We start from the raw sequence: 20,666 nt of genomic DNA on the forward strand, positions 1-20,666 counted from the left end.
GTGGCCCCCTTGAGGCACCCCCATGTGCTGCTCTGGCCCATCCTGGGTGTTCTGGTCCATAAAAAATCTCCAAAAAGTTTCGCGGTGTCTGGACTCCGTTCGATATTGATTTCCTACAATGTAAAAAACAAGCAAAAAACAGCAACTGGCATTGGGCACTGGGTCAATAGGTTAGCCCCAAAAAATGATATAAAATTGCTATAAAATGATTATAAAACATCCAAGAATGATAATATATCAGCATGGATACTTCATGAATTATAGATACGTTGGAGACGTATCACCGCGCACCAAGGCTAACGAGCAGCGTCGTGACGCAATGCACCCAGGCCACCCTGCCCGCCAACAAGAAGCGCCTCAACCCCGACGTAGGCGACAAGCTCCTCTCCTACCGCCCGTGAGCATCTCACCGGATTTCTCTCTTACGTAACCGAAGCTGCGATGGGAGCATGACTCCACTATCGGCAACAAGCGCGTGGATGCTGATGAGTCCAATTTATGTGATGATTTGTATAGTTATTTTGTGTCTACATGGTTGGCTTCGTGGAATTTTATCGCGTCTGCGCACTACTTTTTGCCTGTATTCCGCATGCAACGTCTTTTGGAGCAAATAAAGTTTTATGGAAGGAATCCCTGGAATTGATGGTGGAATCACATTACTTAATGTGATAATCAACTACCATAAAAGAATGAAGCAAGGGGACCAAGGGTGTTCCCGCGGCGCTTCCAGAGCCACAGACGACCTTTCATACAAGTGTGCCCGCTCGTATGAGCGGTCGTATGAGGTGCCAGCGTCGCCACGTTGTCCACTATTTCCACTCGGTGAAGTTGGGTCGGGAATGGGACGAACACGCACACCAGAGACACATCCAGAAGGCAAAACCCTAATCTATGGAGCGATCCGGAGGAGGGATTGGCAAGGAGGAGATCGTCGTCTTCACCATCAAGTGCAAGGGGACGTCAACATCGTCACCATCGTCATCATCATCCATCTCATTGTAACTTTAGGAACCCTAGTGGATCATCTTGTGTGTTACGTGTGTGATCCATTCATGTTTACCACCACCACCCTCATGATGTTTGTTGTCTTCATGTGTGAGTAGACCCCTAGTTCTCAAGGATACGGATAAACTTTGGTATGTATATGATTTGTAACGTTATACTAGATATGAGATCCTCTGTTGAATGCTTAGTTTAATAAACTTCGTGAATGTTGTGAAGGGGCCTCACTTAGCATTACCGTCGAAAGGCCACAAAGTGTATAATTGTCATGGTAAAGGTTAGGATGTGAAGGTAATTCGAGGTAACATTAAAAGCCTTTCCTCCTAGCTTTTGGAATTGATAGGGGATTTATGGAGAACCCTTAGAGAGGTTGCGCCCACGGGATGACCCTTAATTACCTTAGTCGTAACCTGCAGGGGGAGACTACGGTAGTGGTGTGCATGGCACGAAGTCTACCTATGATAGAATGTGTTCTATACCTCGCTCTGCCGAACATAATCATCAAGAGAGGCTCGAGTATTCAGAGCATACTATGCGGTTGTGTAGGTTGCCTTAGGAACATACCAATGGGGATTCCAGACTCTCTGAGACCGCCTTACTCCTCTGTCATTTTCAGTTGTTATTCGTGTTGTTGTTTTCTTATTACTTTTATGTTATTTACTTTCATCTTGCTCTACATCAAAATAATTATTTATTTCTGCCCTCACTTTGTCTGGTGTCTACTATTACTTGCAGGCACAAATATGGTTTCAGATAGAGGATGGCGGGCTGGTAGCGGATTGGGGTCCGCATAATGGAATGCAGATAGCGGGCGCTATATCCGCATAGCAGATTTTTAAAAACACTAGATCATTGTCTATATTTCTAGATTATTAAAAAAATAATGATATTTAATTTGAGCAATAGCGGAAGCTATTGTGGACGCAATGGCACACACTATCTCCGCTATGTGAAACTATGGGCATGAATCCATAATTCACTACAAGAGGCAACCCTTAATTCTTGTGCTCCCCGTGGGATCGATAATCTTACTTCGAAAAGGCTACAATTAAACCCTGCGCACTTCCAGGCCATCAGATGCGCGACAGGCTGGGCACAAGCACTCATCACGCTCTGCTGGATCTTGTCGTCATTGCCCAGGACCGGGTCTTGCTCCCTTTGGTCAACATCCAGCTTCCTCATCGCGAGCCTCCGCCACAACTCGTCGACGACACACACACAACCCCACCAATCCTTTGCTCCCCACTCACGAATAGGCAAACCGATTAGTGGGAGGCCGTTCTTGCGGTTCAGTGTTGATTTTGTCAGCAGATAAACATCTTGTTTTTCTCATCATTGAGAATGGTAGACAGATGCACAGTTAGTTCAGCAATGTTAAGTTCAGTATAGTACTGCTCAAGTTGAGTTTAGTTCAGGTATAAAACTATTTGTTCATGCTTATGTTGCAGCAGATAGATACAATTGTATGGAGTTATCTGTTCATGCTCAGTTGATCTATTTCTGTATAGTACCAAAGATTGCAATGCATTTTTTCAGTGGAAGCAATTGTGAAGAAGAAAAGCATAGAGCAGTGGTGTTCTATTTTAGGGAAATTGTTGGAGACCCTCAATTTCTCATGCCCTAAAATACACTTTTCTGTGTCCTAAATTTTATCCCGAGCAATTTTGTATGCCCTAAAATAGGGCAGCTATTAGAGATGCTTTAAGCAACGGTCTAAAATATGTATAAGCGTCTCAAACGGGTGACGTCACACTATCATAGACAACATAGACATCAAACCGTGCAATTGGATATGTACGAGTGCCGCGTTATTTTGTTTTATTGTCTCCGTCATATTTGTCACATTGCACCTACGTACCTGGACTAAGTTCTATGTGTAAATCCAAAACCTGAATGTTTCCTAGCTGTTTGTCCGTTGGTGCAACTATAGGCGCAGTTCCCAACCCAGTAATGGAGGATCTCCAATCAGTCGGAGGAATATTATTTCCCTGAAACGATAGTCCTGCCGAATACTCCTATAGGAGCGTTTTGTTTGCCTGTCTTTGGAAACGATAAATATGCCGGTGTCGTTTGGCTGTAATCTTAGTTGTGATAGGTCCTTGATGCCGCACCATGGTTTTTTCTGTGAGCTTAGCTGTGGTAGGTCACTGATGATCTTTTCAAATGCATTGTTGATTTGGTTAATATCTTGATTTGTTCATCCGCTGACGCGAGTTGTTTGTAGCAAAACGGCGGCTAGCGGCAGAACCACTGTTTGACAATCAGAAAACAAGGGAACAAGTAGTAGTCGGAAGTTTACATTTTGGTTCCAGGCTTATATTACAGCCGTGGCGTTTCTTTCATTCTCCAAGGTTAACAAACTCAAGGAGAATTACGGCACGATGGTGCAACTTGCAAGTCGCATCTAATGGAGAAAAGGCCCAGATCAGAGCTTCTTTTTTTTTGCGGGTGGAGATCAGAGCATAATAATCTTGAAATAGCAGAACAGGCTATGATCTTGAAAAAAACATGACAGAGGATGGCGTATGCTAGCCAGTCCTGGTAGGAAACAAAAGCAAACTAGCAGTACATGCTTCCCGTGCGGCGGCACTCCCGTACGGAGTTAGTAGCTGCTGCGTTGTCCGGGAGCACGCCGAAATCCCGAAAGCATTCATCGCCATTCGCCAATGATACTACAGTATTTCACAGATGCGGAGCAGGGGAGGGGGGAGCTGAGGCAGTTCCACTACCCGAGGAACTCATCGACTTTGGCCTCCAAAGTCAGAGCTCACACGATCTCCTCTACCCTTACAGCGACAGCAATACTACTACTACCAGATTACGTACGCCGTTTCAAAAAGAAAAGAAGAAAAACTACTAGCAGATTACCAGCTCGCGAACAAAACCCCGCGTATCTTCCTCGGAGAACCGCGACGCGAGGGAGCGCTCCATCCACAGCGGTGCCGGCCTTCCACTGACCCCGTTCGATCACCACCGCAATCTTTATTCATCCCCCGTTGCCCTCTCGCCGTCCCCAACCGTTGCGCTACGCCGCGCGCACCGATCGAGCGCCGCTCCGGCTCCGGCTGCTCTATATATACTCGCCGCGCCGCTGAGACTGTACTGCATCTGCATTACACACCAAGTTGCTAACACTACACAGGTGTAGCAGCAGCAGCAAGGTAGCTAGCTAGCTGGTGAGATGGAGGGGGAGTCGAAGCCGGCGGCGATGGGGGTGCAGGCGGCGCCCAAGGGCAAGTTCAGGATGCCGGTGGACTCGGACAACAAGGCCACCGAGTTCTGGCTCTTCTCGTTCGCGAGGCCGCACATGAGCGCCTTCCACCTCTCGTGGTTCTCCTTCTTCTGCTGCTTCGTCTCCACCTTCGCGGCGCCGCCGCTCCTGCCGCTCATCCGGGACAACCTTGGCCTCACGGGCAAGGACATCGGCAACGCCGGGATCGCGTCCGTGTCCGGCGCCGTGTTCGCGCGTCTCGCCATGGGCACGGCCTGCGACCTGGTCGGGCCCCGCCTGGCGTCCGCGGCCATCATACTGCTCACCACCCCCGCGGTGTACTGCTCGGCCATCATCGACTCCGCGTCGTCCTTCCTGCTCGTGCGCTTCTTCACGGGCTTCTCGCTCGCCTCCTTCGTGTCCACGCAGTTCTGGATGAGCTCCATGTTCTCGTCGCCCAAGGTGGGGCTGGCCAACGGCGTCGCGGGAGGCTGGGGCAACCTCGGCGGGGGCGCCGTGCAGTTCATCATGCCGCTCGTGTACGAGATCGTCCGCAAGATCGGCAGCACGGACTTCGTCGCGTGGCGCATCGCCTTCTTCATCCCGGGCATCATGCAGACGTTCTCGGCCATCGCCGTGCTGGCGTTCGGGCAGGACATGCCGGACGGCAACTACCGTAAGCTGCACAAGAGCGGGGAGATGCACAAGGACAGCTTCGGCAACGTGCTGCGCCACGCGGTCACCAACTACCGCGCCTGGATCCTGGCGCTCACCTACGGCTACTGCTTCGGCGTCGAGCTCGCCGTCGACAACATCGTGGCGCAGTACTTCTACGACCGCTTCGACGTGAACCTCCACACGGCCGGGCTCATCGCCGCCAGCTTCGGGATGGCCAACATCATCTCCCGCCCCGGCGGCGGGCTCATGTCCGACTGGCTGTCCGACCGGTTCGGCATGCGCGGCAGGCTGTGGGGGCTGTGGGTCGTGCAGACCATCGGCGGCGTCCTCTGCGTGGTGCTCGGCGTCGTCGACTACTCGTTCGGCGCGTCGGTGGCCGTCATGATACTCTTCTCCTTCTTCGTGCAGGCCGCGTGCGGGCTCACGTTCGGCATCGTGCCGTTCGTGTCGCGGCGGTCGCTGGGGCTCATCTCCGGGATGACCGGCGGGGGCGGCAACGTGGGGGCCGTGCTGACGCAGGTCATCTTCTTCCGCGGCACCAAGTACAAGACGGAGACGGGGATCATGTACATGGGGCTGATGATCCTGGCGTGCACGCTGCCCATCACGCTCATCTACTTCCCGCAGTGGGGCGGCATGTTCGCCGGGCCGCGGAAGGGGGCGACGGCGGAGGAGTACTACAGCCAGGAGTGGACCGAGGAGGAGCGGGCCAAGGGGTACAGCGCCGCGACCGAGCGTTTCGCGGAGAACAGCGTGCGTGAGGGCGGGCGGAGGGCGGCGTCGGGCAGCCAGTCAAGGCACACCGTCCCCGTCGACGGGTCGCCGGCAGACGTGTGAAGTCTCAACGGTGCACGTACTACGTGCTCCACGTGTACAACGGGTGATACGATCGCGTCGCACGGCCGCCCGTGTGTTTTGGGCGTGTTCCGTGCACGTACGTACGTGCTACGAACGCACGCACGCACGCCGGCTTTGTGCTGCTTCTAGTACGTACATTTGGGGTTTGGTTTGCTCGCCTATTTGTGATAATCCGCATGTTGCTGTTTTATGGTCCCTTGTGAAATACAGTTTTTTTTTCAATTTTTGTGAGAGACGTGAAATATCGATGTTGTTGGAGTCAAACGGCAGCGTCACTGTCCTCTTCTTTCTACGGCAGTCAGCAGGCACCATGTTCACAGTTCACACAGCATCCAGCAGGGATCCAGGTTCTCGTGTCACGTCTACAACAGAGATCTATCTTACTTGATAGCAATGCTACGCAAAAGTTACGGACTTAAGCTTATTAGAGCATCTCAGTCGATTCCTCATAATTCCTTTTATCCTCCGTTCTTTAATTTTCTATTTAGTTAAGGACCCTCTTATCTGGCTGACGTTCGCCAGGGAGGGTGGCATATGCGAACGACTTCATGGCAGGAAGTGGCGAGGCGTGGCATTTTCTTCCTGAAAAGCCAGTTTTCGTTTAAAAATTGTCATCGTTTGATCTTTCCTCACAACTAAACTGTCATCAAATGACGTTCGCTTGCGACCCTCCCCCCCCCCCTCCCAGCTGATGTTCGCCGGAGAGGGTGGCATATACGAACGACTTCGTGGCAGGAAATGGCGAGGGGTGCCATTTTCTTCTCAAGAAGGCAGCTTTCATTTAAAAATTGTCGTCGTTTGATCTTTGCTCACAACTAAACTGTCATCAAATGACGTTCGCTTGCCCCCCCCCCCTCCTCTCCCAGCCGGGTAATATTACCAAAAATTAAACCTTTTTATCTAACGATACCCAAAACTTATTTCCCAAAATGATTTTTTGTCAACTCATGGAAATATTTGCATACAAAAATCCTTTAAACATATATTTTTGTAAGATATTAATTCCAAACTTGAGAATTGAAGTACACACGATTCAAATACATATCAAATTTAATCATTCCATCTCAAACATGACATACAATCCAATTGACTATAAATATGATAAAAGCATAAGGATCAAGTATTATGAAGTTGCCAGCGATGCCCAACAAGATCTTATTGAAGTTGGTTATTAGTTTCTTGGTTGTCGATCCTTTAGTGTGCTTGGAGGAATGCTTGGATCATGTTTGGGTGACGTTCCAGCACCACCATGACACCATTATAGTGAAATTGCAAGTCCTTTGGGTCCTCTCTCATCCTCAGTGATCATGTCGTGCAAGATAACACATGTTGTCATGATCTGCCAAGGTCCGAGGCTTCCAATACTTAGCTGGTGCATGGATAATCACAAAGCATTTTTGAAGCACACCAAAAGCTATCTCAACATTCTTTCTAGCAGATTCTCGGCACACTGCAAAATGAGATCTCTTGTTGTGTCAAGGATGTTGGATTGTCTTCATAAATATGCCCCGTGAAGGATAGATACCACCGAGAAGGTACTATCCAATGTTGTACTCATGGCAATTGACAGCATAATTACAAGGTGGAGAGCCACCGGTAACAAGCCTTGCAAAAAGAGTAAATCACTCGAGAACATTTGAGGTCATTGTGAGAGTCAGGCATCCCAAAGTATGAGTGCCAAATTCACAGATCATGTGATGCTACTGCGTCAAGAATGATGTTTCAATCATGACAATGCCTTTGTACTCATATTGCCATGCTACCGGACAATTATTTCATGTCCAATGTATGAAGTCAATGGATCCAAACATCATTGGATGACCTTTTTATTCACTTTCTACCATAGGCATCTCGGTATTTTCATTAGTGGGAGCGCCCTAGTACTCCATTCCATAGATCTTGATCGCAGCTTTGTTGAATCGTCTCACACACTCGAGGATGAGGTCTTCGTCAATGCGAACATAGTCATCGATGGCATTGGACGAACATCCATAAAGCAAGGACTTGCACGACTATTGTGATCTTCTATGATGGACTTGCACTTGATTCTCCTACGGCATGCATCCAATGATATGTATAGTAATACATATCACCAAACAAATGCTCACTAAACGGTAGTGTTTGGTCGGCCAATTAGCAAAGGACGCGAACAAGGTCTCGACTAGTTTTAGGAAGCTTCTCGAAGCTTCCACCCGGTTTTGGGAAGGTTTCAGAAGGTCTTTTTTCTTTTCCTTCTTTTCACTGCTTTTTTATTTTTTTCCTATTATTTTTCTCTTTTTCCTTTCCAAATTCACAAACATTTATAAAATTCATGATTTCTCTTTGAAAACCGTGAATGCTTTTTGAATTTACAAACTTTTTTTTCAAATTCATGAACATATTTTGAAAGTAGTAAACAACACGAACATTTTAAAAATTCGTGAACTTTTTCCAAAATCACAAACATTTTGTAATTTAAGATGTTTTTAGATTCATGTACATTTTTTCAATTTTCTATTTTTTTAAAAATTCATTAAAATAATATACTCAGCCAAAATTTGAAAAACAAAGTGAGAAAACAAACTATTTTTAACTAATGAATTTAAAATGCAAGTGTTTTTTTTCAATAACGAGTAATGCCTTTTTTAGCAAAAATACTTTATTAACCATTGGTAATCATTTGTACATAACCCGAAGGCTGCAAAAGCCAAACATGACAACTTGAAACAAGTTGCAATGAATTGCTAGCATTATTATGGGCATCTCCATTGCATCATCTACCGTCATGCTTAAAAATTATACTATCTTCGTATGGAATTAGTTGTCGCTGAAATGGATGTATCTAAACGTATTTTAGTGTTGAATACATCCTTTTGAGCGACAAGTAATTTCGGACGGAGGGAATACCTTCCATGGCATTCTGCATCTATATAACTTCTCTAATGATCATCGCATTTACCCCAAACGCCCAGTCCTGGATGCTACAAATAACACCAGAATAGCAAGAAGCAATAGACTGCGAGCTTAATCCTTGACCGTGAGCGAGGCATAAAGCTTTCCTATATGCAATTGCTTCAACAGACCAGCGATCCATGACTCTGTCAAGTGTCAATAACCAGAACGAAGGCCCCCAAGAAAGCTCATTTTTTTAGTGAAAAATTGCCGCCGGCCGCCCCACTGAAAGCTCTTCCTTTGCTCCACTGAAATCGCCCCATCAACACTCCCTTTTACATCGTGCTTTTAGGCCAAAATACGCTCTATTTTATTGATCGTCAATAACACCGCTCATGGAAATACAATGGGCTGGCCGGCCGTGTTTTCCCCGTGAAATTGCAGCCCAGTTGTACATACTAGGCCCGTCCGTACACATGCCTGTTCTTTACAAAAAAAAAAACTACTACATTCTTCTCAGAAAAAAGAAAAAAAAGTGACATCTGGGCCCCGACGCCACAGTTCTCGTGCGGCAGTCTGACGACCACCACCACACCAAACAAACCTCACCGGGCCAAGCGGCCGGGGCGCCCGTCCGTCCGTCCCACCGTCCTCTTCCCCTTGCTGCTGCCAGATAGCGCAACGGACCATGGCCGCCGTGGCAGGCCCCACCGTCCTCCGGCTCCGCCCCAGGGCCGCCTCCCTGTCCGCGCCGGCCATCTCCGCCCCTCCTCGCTGCCGCCTCAGCTCCGTAGCCTGCTCCTATCCCAAGGCAATCCCCTCCTCCTCGTGCTCAAACGCCTAGAGCATTTTTCCTCTACCTGTATGACCTCCTCTTTCGTGCTTGGTTAGCGATTAGGTGAGTTTTAATTAGTTGCTGGTGGAAGTCTTAATCGCCCGTATGGATAATTCGAAAAGGATGATTTTATTCCCTCTATTGGGTGCGATGTCAACGTGCCAATGAGTTTCAGTCATTTTTTGCTAGACTTTTTTACTGAAATACGGGTACCTCTTAAATTTTCACTGTTACATACTTACATGTACCTACTCTATGCTCCATATACTTCTGCGATCCTGGATGCTATGAACATGAAAATTGCAGTGAATTGTCTGGTTTAGCAGTACCAGCGTAATGACACGGGGTTATCTCTCAGCTTGCAGGATCATTTGCAGTTCAGAGGGTAAATGGAAGTAGGATGCAGTACTTGGGCACTCCAAAAGGTAATTTCCCTTACTTTCTGAAAAGATCTTTATTGAATACACATAGCCCTTTACGTTGATTTTACCACGTGTTAACAGAACAAGTTCTAAGGAGCTCCAGCAACCATGATGGACATAGTAAGCGAATTGTTTCCTGCACTGCTAGCGACAAACAGGAGCCAATTGCTTCGCTTACCTCGGACACACCGGTCTTAGAAGATACCAATAGTAATACTGCAGATTCCTCTGCATCTTTGGGCTCCGATTTTACTGAGAGGAGTGCTGGAAAACCGGGATTCATCTCATTTCATGGCGGCAGCTCTCAAACGTTAAGTGTGGAGGGTGTGCCACATCCTGGCAAGGAAGCATCTAGATTAGTATGGTTTGTTGGTCCAACTATTCTTGTGGCATTCTTGGTTCTTCCATCGCTTTACCTGCGCAGAGTACTCTCAGCCGTGTTTGAGGATTCCCTGTTGACAGGTATCCTTTCTGTGATAATTCAGAAATTTGTTCGTTTCATCCTCAACAACTCTGATAGTGTCTTTTATCTCATTCCTTTACCTCCCAGTCCCACCTTTTATTAGCTGAGGGAAATCAGTTATGTTGGTTACCATTTAACACAATCATATATCTGTTCCTGTTAGTAGCATTTATTCCATTAAAAGGCATGTAAGTAATTGGTGATTGAAAATAGGTAATTTCATTGCTTTACATCTGATCATCCCCCGAACACATTGTAACAATTTTCTAACCCTTAAATGAACACTGATGCACATAATTCGTTCTTGGAATATATTTACACATCTACTCCAAAGACACTACATGTACCATTCCTCATTGGGATGAAAACTAGCCATAGCTGCATTACTGATAGAGTTTTATTGTTCTATGCAGATTTCCTTATACTATTCTTCACTGAGGCTCTGTTTTACGGAGGAGTCGGGATTTTTGTCCTGTTAATTGATAAAGTCTGGAGACCTTTGCAGCAGGTAGCACCTAAGAGCTACATCTGGTCAAAAGCTAGGTTTTTCCGAATTTCTTCAGTAACAACGATGGTTCTAAGCCTGATAATACCGCTTCTGACAATGGGCATGGTTTGGCCCTGGACTGGTCCAGCAGCTTCAGCTACTCTTGCACCTTATCTGGTAGGTCTTGTTGTACAATTCGTATTCGAGCAGTATGCACGGCATCGGAAATCACCTTCTTGGCCAGTTATCCCTATTATCTTTAAGGTAATGTGGTTCTTACTTTATCCTGGTGTTATTTGGATCCTGAAGTTACCCTTTTGGGTTATAATCAAGTGTGATCGGGTGGAAATCTTTATGTCATTGTTAAGATGGTAGTCATTCGTGGTGAACTCATGTTTCGGAGTTTTTTGTTTATCAGTCCAGTTTGTATTTTGCAATTGCTTAATTATAATGTGGAGCCATTTGCAGAATCTAAGTTGTTGTTATACATACATGGTAGGCCCATTTATAGGTCGTGGAACTACTCCCCAGCAATATGGAAAATAATCTTTAATCCTTAACAAATACTCTCTCCGTTCACAAATATAAGATGTTTTGGATATTTCAATATGGACTACATGCAGACTGAAATGAGTGAACAAACACACTAAAACATGTCTATATACTCCCTCTGTTCCATAATATAGTGCATATAGATTTTTTGAAAAGTCAAACTTTGCAAATTTCAATCAAGTTTAGAGAAAACTATTTATATGTACAATACCAAATATATAAAACATGAAACTACATCTTATGATGAATCTAATGATATATGTTTGACATTCTAGATGTAAATATTTTTCTCCACAAACTTGGTCAAAGTTTGTGAGGTTTGACTTTTCAAAACATATATACGCACTACATTATGGAACGGAGGGAGTACATCCAATTCGACAAAAAGTTAGAACATCTTTATTTGTCAACAGAGGGAGTAGCAATTTACCCCTGCTTTCCTATCAATATGATTCGTATCCACTTGTGGTTGGGTATCCTTATTCACTTCGATGCGGGCCAACTGCTTTGTGCATAGCGTGCACATATCATCGCTGGTCCTCGACTGGCAGCTCATCCTCGAGCTGAAGTGGCGCCATGTCTGCAACCCTTTGTAGCCCCATGTTGTGGAGATGTTGGGAAAGCTTGCACAAACATGAGAAATGAAGCTCTGATACTAGATTTTATGGGACAACTTGACTAACAATTCTGACAAATATGAAAACAATCTGGCTTATTGATTGTTTTTCTTTAACTGATAACCATATGAAAGGCATGACCGTATAATCTGTTAATCACAAAAGGTACAAGGAGGGTATATACGAAAAGAACTTGTGATATACGAAGGAGAGGGGGAAACAGGAGATATAAAAGGGACTGTATAAGGTTTATTGATTGCTTGGTTACAATGGACATGATGGTAGTCTTTCCTATATGCGGACCTCCTCCCAAGCAATATTTAAGATGAAAGAGATGAAATCCCTAACAAATACTCCCTCTGTCCCATAATATAAGAGAGAGAAGTGCATATTTCAACCCTCAACTTTTGCCCTAGTCTAATTTACAACCCCGAACTTCAATACCATCTAAATTACAACCCTGAACTCTCAAAACTGGCCAAGATTCAACCCTCCCCTCTCTGTTGACCGGTTTTGACCAGTCAACAGGTCCAGTCAGCATGCCACATCAGCAAAAAATGCAAAATTTCCAAGGAAACAACCTGTAAAATCGAAGAAAATCCAGGAAAAGAAATAAGAAATTCAATTTCCGAAAAACACGGAAAATAAAAAAAACGAATTTCCAGAAAAAACCCAAAAACTCAAATTCCAGAAAAAAATCATTTTTTATTTTCCCTAGCTTTTTCGCGAACAATTTTTTCGGAATTTTGCCTTTTTATATTTTTTCCCTGATCTTATAGATTTTTATTTACTTTTTCTTGAAATTTTGAAAAAAAAATCTGACATGGCATGCTGATTGGACCCGTTGACTAGTCAAAACTGGTCACCCCAGGTCAAAACCGGTCAACAGGGAGGGGAGGGTTGAATCCTGACCGGTTTTGAGACTTGGGGGTTGTAATTTAGACGGTATTAAAGTTCAGGGTTGTAAATTAGACTAGGGCAAGAGTTCAGGGTTGAAATATGCACTTCTCTCAATATAAGAGCGTTTTTGACACTACACTAGTGTAAAAAACGCTCTTATATTATGGGACAGAGGGAGTAGCAATCAATTAATCATTACTTTCCTAACAGTATGATCCTTATCCATATGTGGTTGGATATTCTTGGATGCAAGGGCTGGCTGCCTTGTGCATAGCATGCAAATAATAAAGTAGCAACTGAGTTTGGGAACATTGAAGTTCAGAAGGGGGGGGGGTCTAACTTTCCATCCTTCAGAAATGATAACTTTGTATCAATGAGGCAAATGTCCTGATATTTCCGTAAACAATATGCTGACAACCCAATATATTACATGGTTCATGTTTAATTTTGATCTGGTTGAGGATTTTAGGCACACGTCACACAACACATCATTTGTAATACAAGCTAAAAAAACACATCATTGATAATACACAGCCTAGTTTCCTTGTAGTGATCACTAGGCACACGTCAGTATTTGGTTCTAGGCTGTTAGCAACCTGTTCCCTCATGTGATAACTGTTTGTTTCATTTCATTGGTAAGTATAGTATAGCTTAGTAATGCCTGGCTGTCTGTGCCTGTTATTAAAGGATTGCCTACTTACACCATACACTATAGCTGCCTACTTTCCTGACTATGACTACTGCTGTTGTGCCATTTACTTTGCTCATGTTCATTCCAGCAAATCATGTGACTACATCTTAGCTGACGTTCTTCTTGAGTGAAATATTTTGGTAGTTCTTAGCATGTCTCATTTCCCCTTCCTTCCAGGTCTACAGGCTTCACCAACTGAACAGGGCAGCTCAACTGGTGACAGCACTCACCTTTTCTGTTAGAGGAACTGAGGCAACAAATCAAACTTTGTCTATCATGAACTCCTTAGGGGCACTACTGACTGTTCTTCAAATTCTTGGCGTTATCTGTGTATGGTCACTCTCGAGCTTTCTGATGAGGTTTCTTCCCTCTTCAGACATTCCAGATCCTTGACTCATAGGCTCATAGCACAGCAATTAAAGTAGTCAATGAATATAGCCTCCTCACTGTAAATTGATCTACCTGGAGCCAGTTTATACATCTGCAGAGGTTATCTTTAGTTTAGGGGTTAAACTGCTTCAGCTGATGAACTGCAGAGAAATTGTCTGATTTGTCGGTCTGGAATTGAATAAACTGAAAAAAAAAAAGAGCTGATCTGTTGGCTCTTTAGGATGTTCGATGCATGGGGTGTGTATGTGCTTTTCTTGTGGACCGAATACTGGGTAAGTGGGTATCACAAGATCAACTAATTTTGTCTGAAGTTATCCGTAGATTTTAGTTTTATACAATTCTCAACAGTCACCACTCCAATTGGAGTGTTTACACTGTGAAGTACAAAATGAATATGTTTGTTTATGGGTAATGTCAGCGAACGTTTGCTGGGAGAGCATGGCAAAACGAATGTTTTTCATGGCAATTATATTGTGCAGAGCATGACAATTTCTTCAAGTGAGCACGACTTTTACAACAAATCCTTGATTTGCTAGAAATTGCTGTGTTTCCGAAGAAATTGCTACCCTCCCACAACGTTATTCGCATAAAAAAAGTTCGCAAATGTCATGTCTAGCGGTGAACGTTTGCTAGCTATTGCAGTCCTTGTTTTCTCATCATCGGTAAGCCAACACAATGGAGTGTTTATGCTAATATTTGCAAGTTATCAAAGGAGCAAATCCAGATATCAATGTCTATAACTTTGTCTTCTGACGTCCTTTTTCCCTTCTTTTTCCACCCATTCAGCTCCTACTTAAAAGTTAGGTAAAGTTCCATCTTTATTTCTTTCTTTCATAATCCCTTCCCACCCCACCTTCTATGTTTCCAGTTATGCCCCACCCCCCCCCCCCCCCCCCCCCCCCCCCCCCCCCCCCCCCCCACTGATGACCCACACCTTGCTTACAAAAAAAAGTTTTCTTTGATAAGTTAACAAATATTAATTTATTGACAACCAAAGTTCATTTTTTGTAAGTAATCACATCAACAATAATACAATTGCAGGCAAATCATCGTGCTTGCGTATAAAACATACGCGCATACAGTTATGTAGCTGTAAGCTGATGAACTTAGCTATACAACCCCGAGTTAGATGCATCGACGAGATTTCCCATTCTCCACGGAACTGAAAATGGAAATTGGCCGGCGTAATCCAGACGGGCGACACATCAGGCGATCATGATCCAAGTTTTTTTGGTCCTTCCCGTCCGATCTTTCTCTCCTCGCCGTTACCAAAAGTTGTCGTCGGGCAAAGCCTGAACAACCCATGGTGGCGGCACGGTAAGGACGACTATGGTCGGCCGCCCCGGTAGCCGAAATCCACTATATGAAAAATACGATTTGTTTTATACATGGGCTGGTACATGTGGGGATTTGCACGTCAAACACAAGCCTGGTAGCAGCCCATATCTCCAATCTAGTGAGTCCGGCCACACCCGCAATCCCAGGCAGTCCCAGGAAATCCCCAAATACACCTAAAAAAAGGAAATCCTCAAATCGAGCCAGGTAGCCAGCGTCTAGAGAGACTAAGAGCATCTATAACTAGGCGTTTTAAACCCGTCTCATAGCCCGTCCACTCCACTTCCAATCCCCTCCCTCTGATCCGATGGCCAGCGATGGAACCAGCGGCGGATCCGGTTCAAAATCCGACGGGTCGAACATCAACGTGGAGGAGATGGCCCTCTGCATGTTAGTAGTTCTCTATAACGTTCATGTCAGATTTTGTGATTTTTGGTGGTTACATTACTTAGTTGTTGAGAATCTTGAACTGTTCTAAATCATTGGTTATGTTAATTTTTGATTGCATCTAGCTTCATATTTGAATTTTATAAGATTTGATTCAGCGCACTTGCATTTCTTAATAAAAAAATTTGTATCTCAAATGTTTCACCCTGGCTAAGTTTAATTCCTGGATCCGTCACTGGCGGCACGGCCCTGAATGGTTCCACACGGTCATCCTCGGCAGTGACTCAAAGAGAACAATAGTAGTGACAAGAATAGGAACGGCATGGCGACGATCCCGGAGCAGCTGAGCGACACGTTGCGCTCAACATCGATCTTACGAATCGCGCAACGGCGACAAGAAGCGCAGCGGCATGGTGACGATCTGGGATCACCGGCCGCGACGCGTTGCATTCAGTTGTGATCATACGAATCACACGGCAGCAACCACATGACACCTGATGATGTATGCGCATGGCTTAGCTCTGGCTAAGTGTGCCCCAGAGGCAGTATGCAGCAGAGGCTCACCGATGACCACCAGATACAGGCGACGCGGCAGTCCGCGCAACTAAAGAAAAAGAAAATGGAAGGATTCTTCTTAATACATAATAAATAGTTATAAAAAAATACATAATAAATAAAGACACCTTAGAATGAGCGTTCCCAAGGGCGATTACACTTTGAATTTGATAAATGTTCTAAAAATAATTTGAGGGTTCTTTTTTATTTCGGATTGGAGTAGTATAATTGCTAAAAAATTAAGTATTTCATTGTGCAATTCTAAAATAAAGTAAGTCCATTTTCCTATTCTTTTTTATATAGTTCTTGATACAATCCCTTACTTTTTACCTTCTTGCAGACCTGCGGAACAATTTTTTGGTTGTGCGAACCAAAAGGAATGGTGTTTCTGGTTGACGTATTTCTTTTTTCTTCGGATAAGATAATTCCGGTAGTGAGAATGAGATTTCCGCAACGATCGTAAACCCTCAAATAAAGGACTTACTTTATTTTAGATTGTGGAATGTAAAAAATTAAGTAACAATGAATTTCCCTAAAAGGTAGAGGATGATACATCAAATAATCTATAACGATCAACTAAGAAAAATCCTAGATGAGTGGTCGGTGGCCGGCGATCCCCACATCCAGCCTGTTGGGCGCTCCTCTTGAGGCCAGTTCTTTTGGACGATTCTCCCATAATCTTGAGAATCGACCCTTCACCCAACTTCTCTCAGAATCTTGTATCCATATTTTTTTTTACAATCCTAGTTGTTCTCATCCTAACTAGCTAGGATTATAAATAAATACTCGTTCAAGATTCTGGGAGAAGCTAGGTGAAGGATTGATTCTCAAGATTATGGGAGAATCGACCAAAAAAACTGGGCCTTGGGTTGTTATGGTGGTGCGATTTGGTTTCCCTAACAGTGCATGTAGCCATGGTGGGTGGTTTACGTGACCTCCGGCGGTCGCTATGGCCCTCCTTAACTGAGCCTGCCAAGGTGACCCCAATTAACCCAACCAGACGATGTGACTCCAAACTGCTCGACGATGGATCTTGGTAGTACGACAACATCCAGCGACAAAAGACAAAGTGGCAGGTCAAGATGACCGCCATCTACGTCCGTGTGAGGATGTCTTCAGCTCGGTAACACATCTGTCGCGTGGTATTGGGTTGCTGGCAAGGGCGGTGGCGCATGCTGGTGTTGTCTTCTATAGATCTAGCACCGACTACCAGTAATGAGGTCGATGAAGCGGTGCCAGATAATCCTATATTAGGAATTTGGCTTTGCCGATGACCTTCCTCTCTCACCAATGATTTCATCGGATCTCACACGAGGACCATGCATGCATGTAATTCTTGGTATTGTGGAAAGTTGAGGCGACAACACAATATTATTTCAGTTTGATAAAAACCCTAGGTCTGACCCTAGTTGGGTTACACTTTGCAATGGTGACGTTTTCACGTCGTTGCCTTCTTGAAGGAGTCACTGAAGTTTACTCAGACTTGATCTTCAAGGTGAAAACCCATGATATGGCCTTTAATGGTTGGATCCTACAACAACAGCGCTTGAGCATCGCTCTCTTCTTAGAGACATTGTTATCAAATACCCCTTCTCATTGTCCTTGTTATGTCAAGAGGCGATTGTTGATGTTGATGGTCATTGCACTAGTTTGTCAAACATGTGTTTGATTGCTTGAGAGTTCTTTTTGCTCCACCTACGCATGCCTCCGGTATTGACTTTGCACTTTGCTGGTGTGATTAATTGTGTGTCTGCGTTGGTGTTGATTGTGTAGATCCTAGTCATGAAGAGGGGGATGTGTGTATTTTGTTTGTATCCCCTTGATGCTTCATTTTGAGTCGAGAAAATCCATCATCATTTATAAAGGGGAAAAGTGCATCGATGATTTGTCATCGCTTTTTTATGAAAAATAATTTGTTACTTTAGTAATAAGCAACTTTTAGGTTTGTCCATGCTATGTAAATATATACATACACACAGGCATAAAGGGCATGTTATGTGAATATACTCTGCGAATTTCATATCATAACTCATGCATAAGAGCAACTCCAATGGAGCGACCATTTCGTCCGCCGCTATCCGTTTGGGTTGGCGCGGACAGAAAAGTCGGCCCAACGCGCCGAACCAAACGGACGCGCGTCCGCTTTTTGTCCACGGGTGACCCATTTCCGGCCCATTTTTGAGTCGGATTTGCGTCAGCGCAGACACGCGACGGACGCGCGCTCACTCGCCTTCTCCTTTCCCCGGGCCCGCTGGTCGGTGGCTCATTGGTCTCCCCCTAACCCCAGCCAACAGCAATCCTCACCCGCCTCCTTCGTCACTGACGTCGTCACTCTTTTTCGCCGGCGACTCTGTCAGCTGCCACCGCCTCCACATCCGCCCAGCAACGCCGCTCACTCCCCCCGTCGCCCCCTCCACCGCCGTCTTACTGCCGGGGAGCAAACCGTTTCCCACCGCCGCTCTGAAAGGATCGATATAGTTGACTAGAGGGGGGGGTGAATAGGCAACTAACAATTTTTAGCTTTTCTTTAACAATTTAAACTTTGCATCAAAGAAGGTTGTCGAGATGTGTAATTAAGTGAGCAACCTATATGATGCATCAATTATAAGTACACAAGCAAGTAAGAGATATATCACAAATAAGCTTGCACAAGTAAAGGCACGAGATAACCAAGAGTGGAGCCGGTGGAGACGAGGATGTGTTACCGAAGTTCCTTCCCTTTGAAGGGAAGTATGTCTCTGTTGGAGCGGTGTGGAGGCACAATGCTCCCCAAGAAGCCACTAGGGCCACCGTATTCTCCTCACGCCCTCACACAATGCGAGATGCCGTGATTCCACTATTGATGCCCTTGAAGGAGGCGACCGAACCTTTATAAACAAGGTTGGGGAAATCTCCACAACTTAATTGGAGGCTCCCAACGACACCACGAAGTTCCACCACAATGGACTATGGCTCCGCGGTGACCTCAACCGTCTAGGGTGCTCAAACACCCAAGAGTAACAAGATCCGCAAGGGATTAGTGGGGGGAATCAAATTTCTCTTGGTGGAAGTGTAGATCGGGGCCTTGTCAACCATTCCCGAGCAAATCAACCAGTTTGATTGGCTAGGGAGTGAGATCGGGCGAAAATGGAGCTTGGAGCAACAATGGAGCTCAGGTTAGAAGAGGTAGTCAACTAGAGGAAGAAGACACCCCTTATATAGTTGTGGACAAAATCCAACCGTTATCCACCTAACCAGCCCGCGACATGCGGTACTACCGCCCCTGACCAGCGGTACTTACCATAAGGTCACGTGGTACTACTGCCCCTGACCAGCGGTACTACCGCAAGGCCATGCGGCACTACCGTGAGGGACTGCGGTACTACCGCAACAGCAGCAGGAGCTAGGGCAGACCTGTAGCACAAGGGCTGAGGGCGGTACTGCCACAGGCGCGGTACTACCGCTCCCTCTTGCGGTACTACCGCAAGGAAGGAAACTCCTAGCCTGGGAAGAGCGTGGATGAATAAAAATACATCCGTGCCTACTTCCGCTGGAAAACAGACGAAGCAAAAATCCGACACAGTACTACCGCAGAGGAGCGGTACTACCGCCTGGCAGCTGACCCAGGCCGCGCGCGGTACTACCGCGCACTGGGTGCGGTACTACCACGGAGGCGCGGATGTAAAAAATTACATCCGCCCCTACTATCGTGATGAAGCGGCACTTGGCCTAGGGGCCACGGTACTACGGCTCAGGGGGAGCGGTACTACCGTGGGCTCCTGCGGTACTACCGTGCCGAAGTACGGTACTACCACAGGTGCCTGTGGTACTACCGCTCCAGGGAGCAGTACTACCGCAAGCCCATTATCAGCAACCATGACAAAACAAAGAGGAAAAACGGAGGATGCTCCAGTGCGAATGGGAAAGGAGGAGACAAGGAAGAAAACGTGTACGTGATGATTCCACCTGAACCTTTCCGACGCGGACCCCCTCTTAATAGTACGGCTTTCCTACGATTCAAATCCACCAAAAAGAAACGTAGAAAAACGCCGTCTTCAATAGTCTTCGAGGGGCACCAAACCGTCTTGTGCCTAGCGATGAAACGTTTGGGAAACTCAAGGCACACGATTAATCCGCAAAAGCATTGTCATCAATCACCAAAATACCTTAGGGATAAATATGCCCTTACAATCTCCCCCTTTTTGGTGGATTGATGACAATATGGGATTTGCACAAAGGGAAATAATATTGAGCAAACGCAAACCCCTCCTCTCTAGAATATAGACGGGCTCCCCCTAGATGTGTGCAAACTAGATGGGTGCTTTGGACCGCACGGCACACATACTAGGATCAAAACTCCCCCTATATTTTAGAGACAAGGCATATCTTGCAATAGTAAGGCTAACACTAGACAAGATAGCAAATACGAGCAT

At 45.5% G+C, this 20,666-nt stretch overlaps 2 protein-coding genes across 3 annotated transcripts; both read left to right on the top strand.

Moving 5' to 3' along the window:
• Positions 1-3,860: 3,860 nt before the first annotated feature.
• On the top strand, positions 3,861-6,004 carry LOC125548526 (high-affinity nitrate transporter 2.3). The gene has a single exon (XM_048712107.1). The coding sequence runs from the start codon at positions 4,184-4,186 to the stop codon at positions 5,726-5,728; it is 1,545 nt and encodes a 514-aa protein (XP_048568064.1). The 5' UTR covers positions 3,861-4,183; the 3' UTR covers positions 5,729-6,004.
• Positions 6,005-9,167: 3,163 nt separating this feature from the next.
• On the top strand, positions 9,168-14,210 carry LOC125544469. 2 transcript variants are annotated; one of them, XM_048708176.1, is made up of 5 exons: positions 9,168-9,431; positions 9,814-9,880; positions 9,959-10,339; positions 10,754-11,091; positions 13,765-14,210. In XM_048708176.1, the coding sequence occupies exons 1-5, from the start codon at positions 9,309-9,311 to the stop codon at positions 13,978-13,980; spliced, it is 1,125 nt and encodes a 374-aa protein (XP_048564133.1). In that variant the 5' UTR covers positions 9,168-9,308; the 3' UTR covers positions 13,981-14,210. The 2 variants fall into 2 exon arrangements, with proteins under 2 accessions (XP_048564133.1, XP_048564134.1); XM_048708177.1 differs by having other exon boundaries at positions 9,176-9,518.
• Positions 14,211-20,666: the final 6,456 nt, after the last annotated feature.

Source organism: Triticum urartu, chromosome 3 (assembly GCF_003073215.2).
Source record: "Triticum urartu cultivar G1812 chromosome 3, Tu2.1, whole genome shotgun sequence".
NCBI lineage: Eukaryota > Viridiplantae > Streptophyta > Magnoliopsida > Poales > Poaceae > Triticum > Triticum urartu.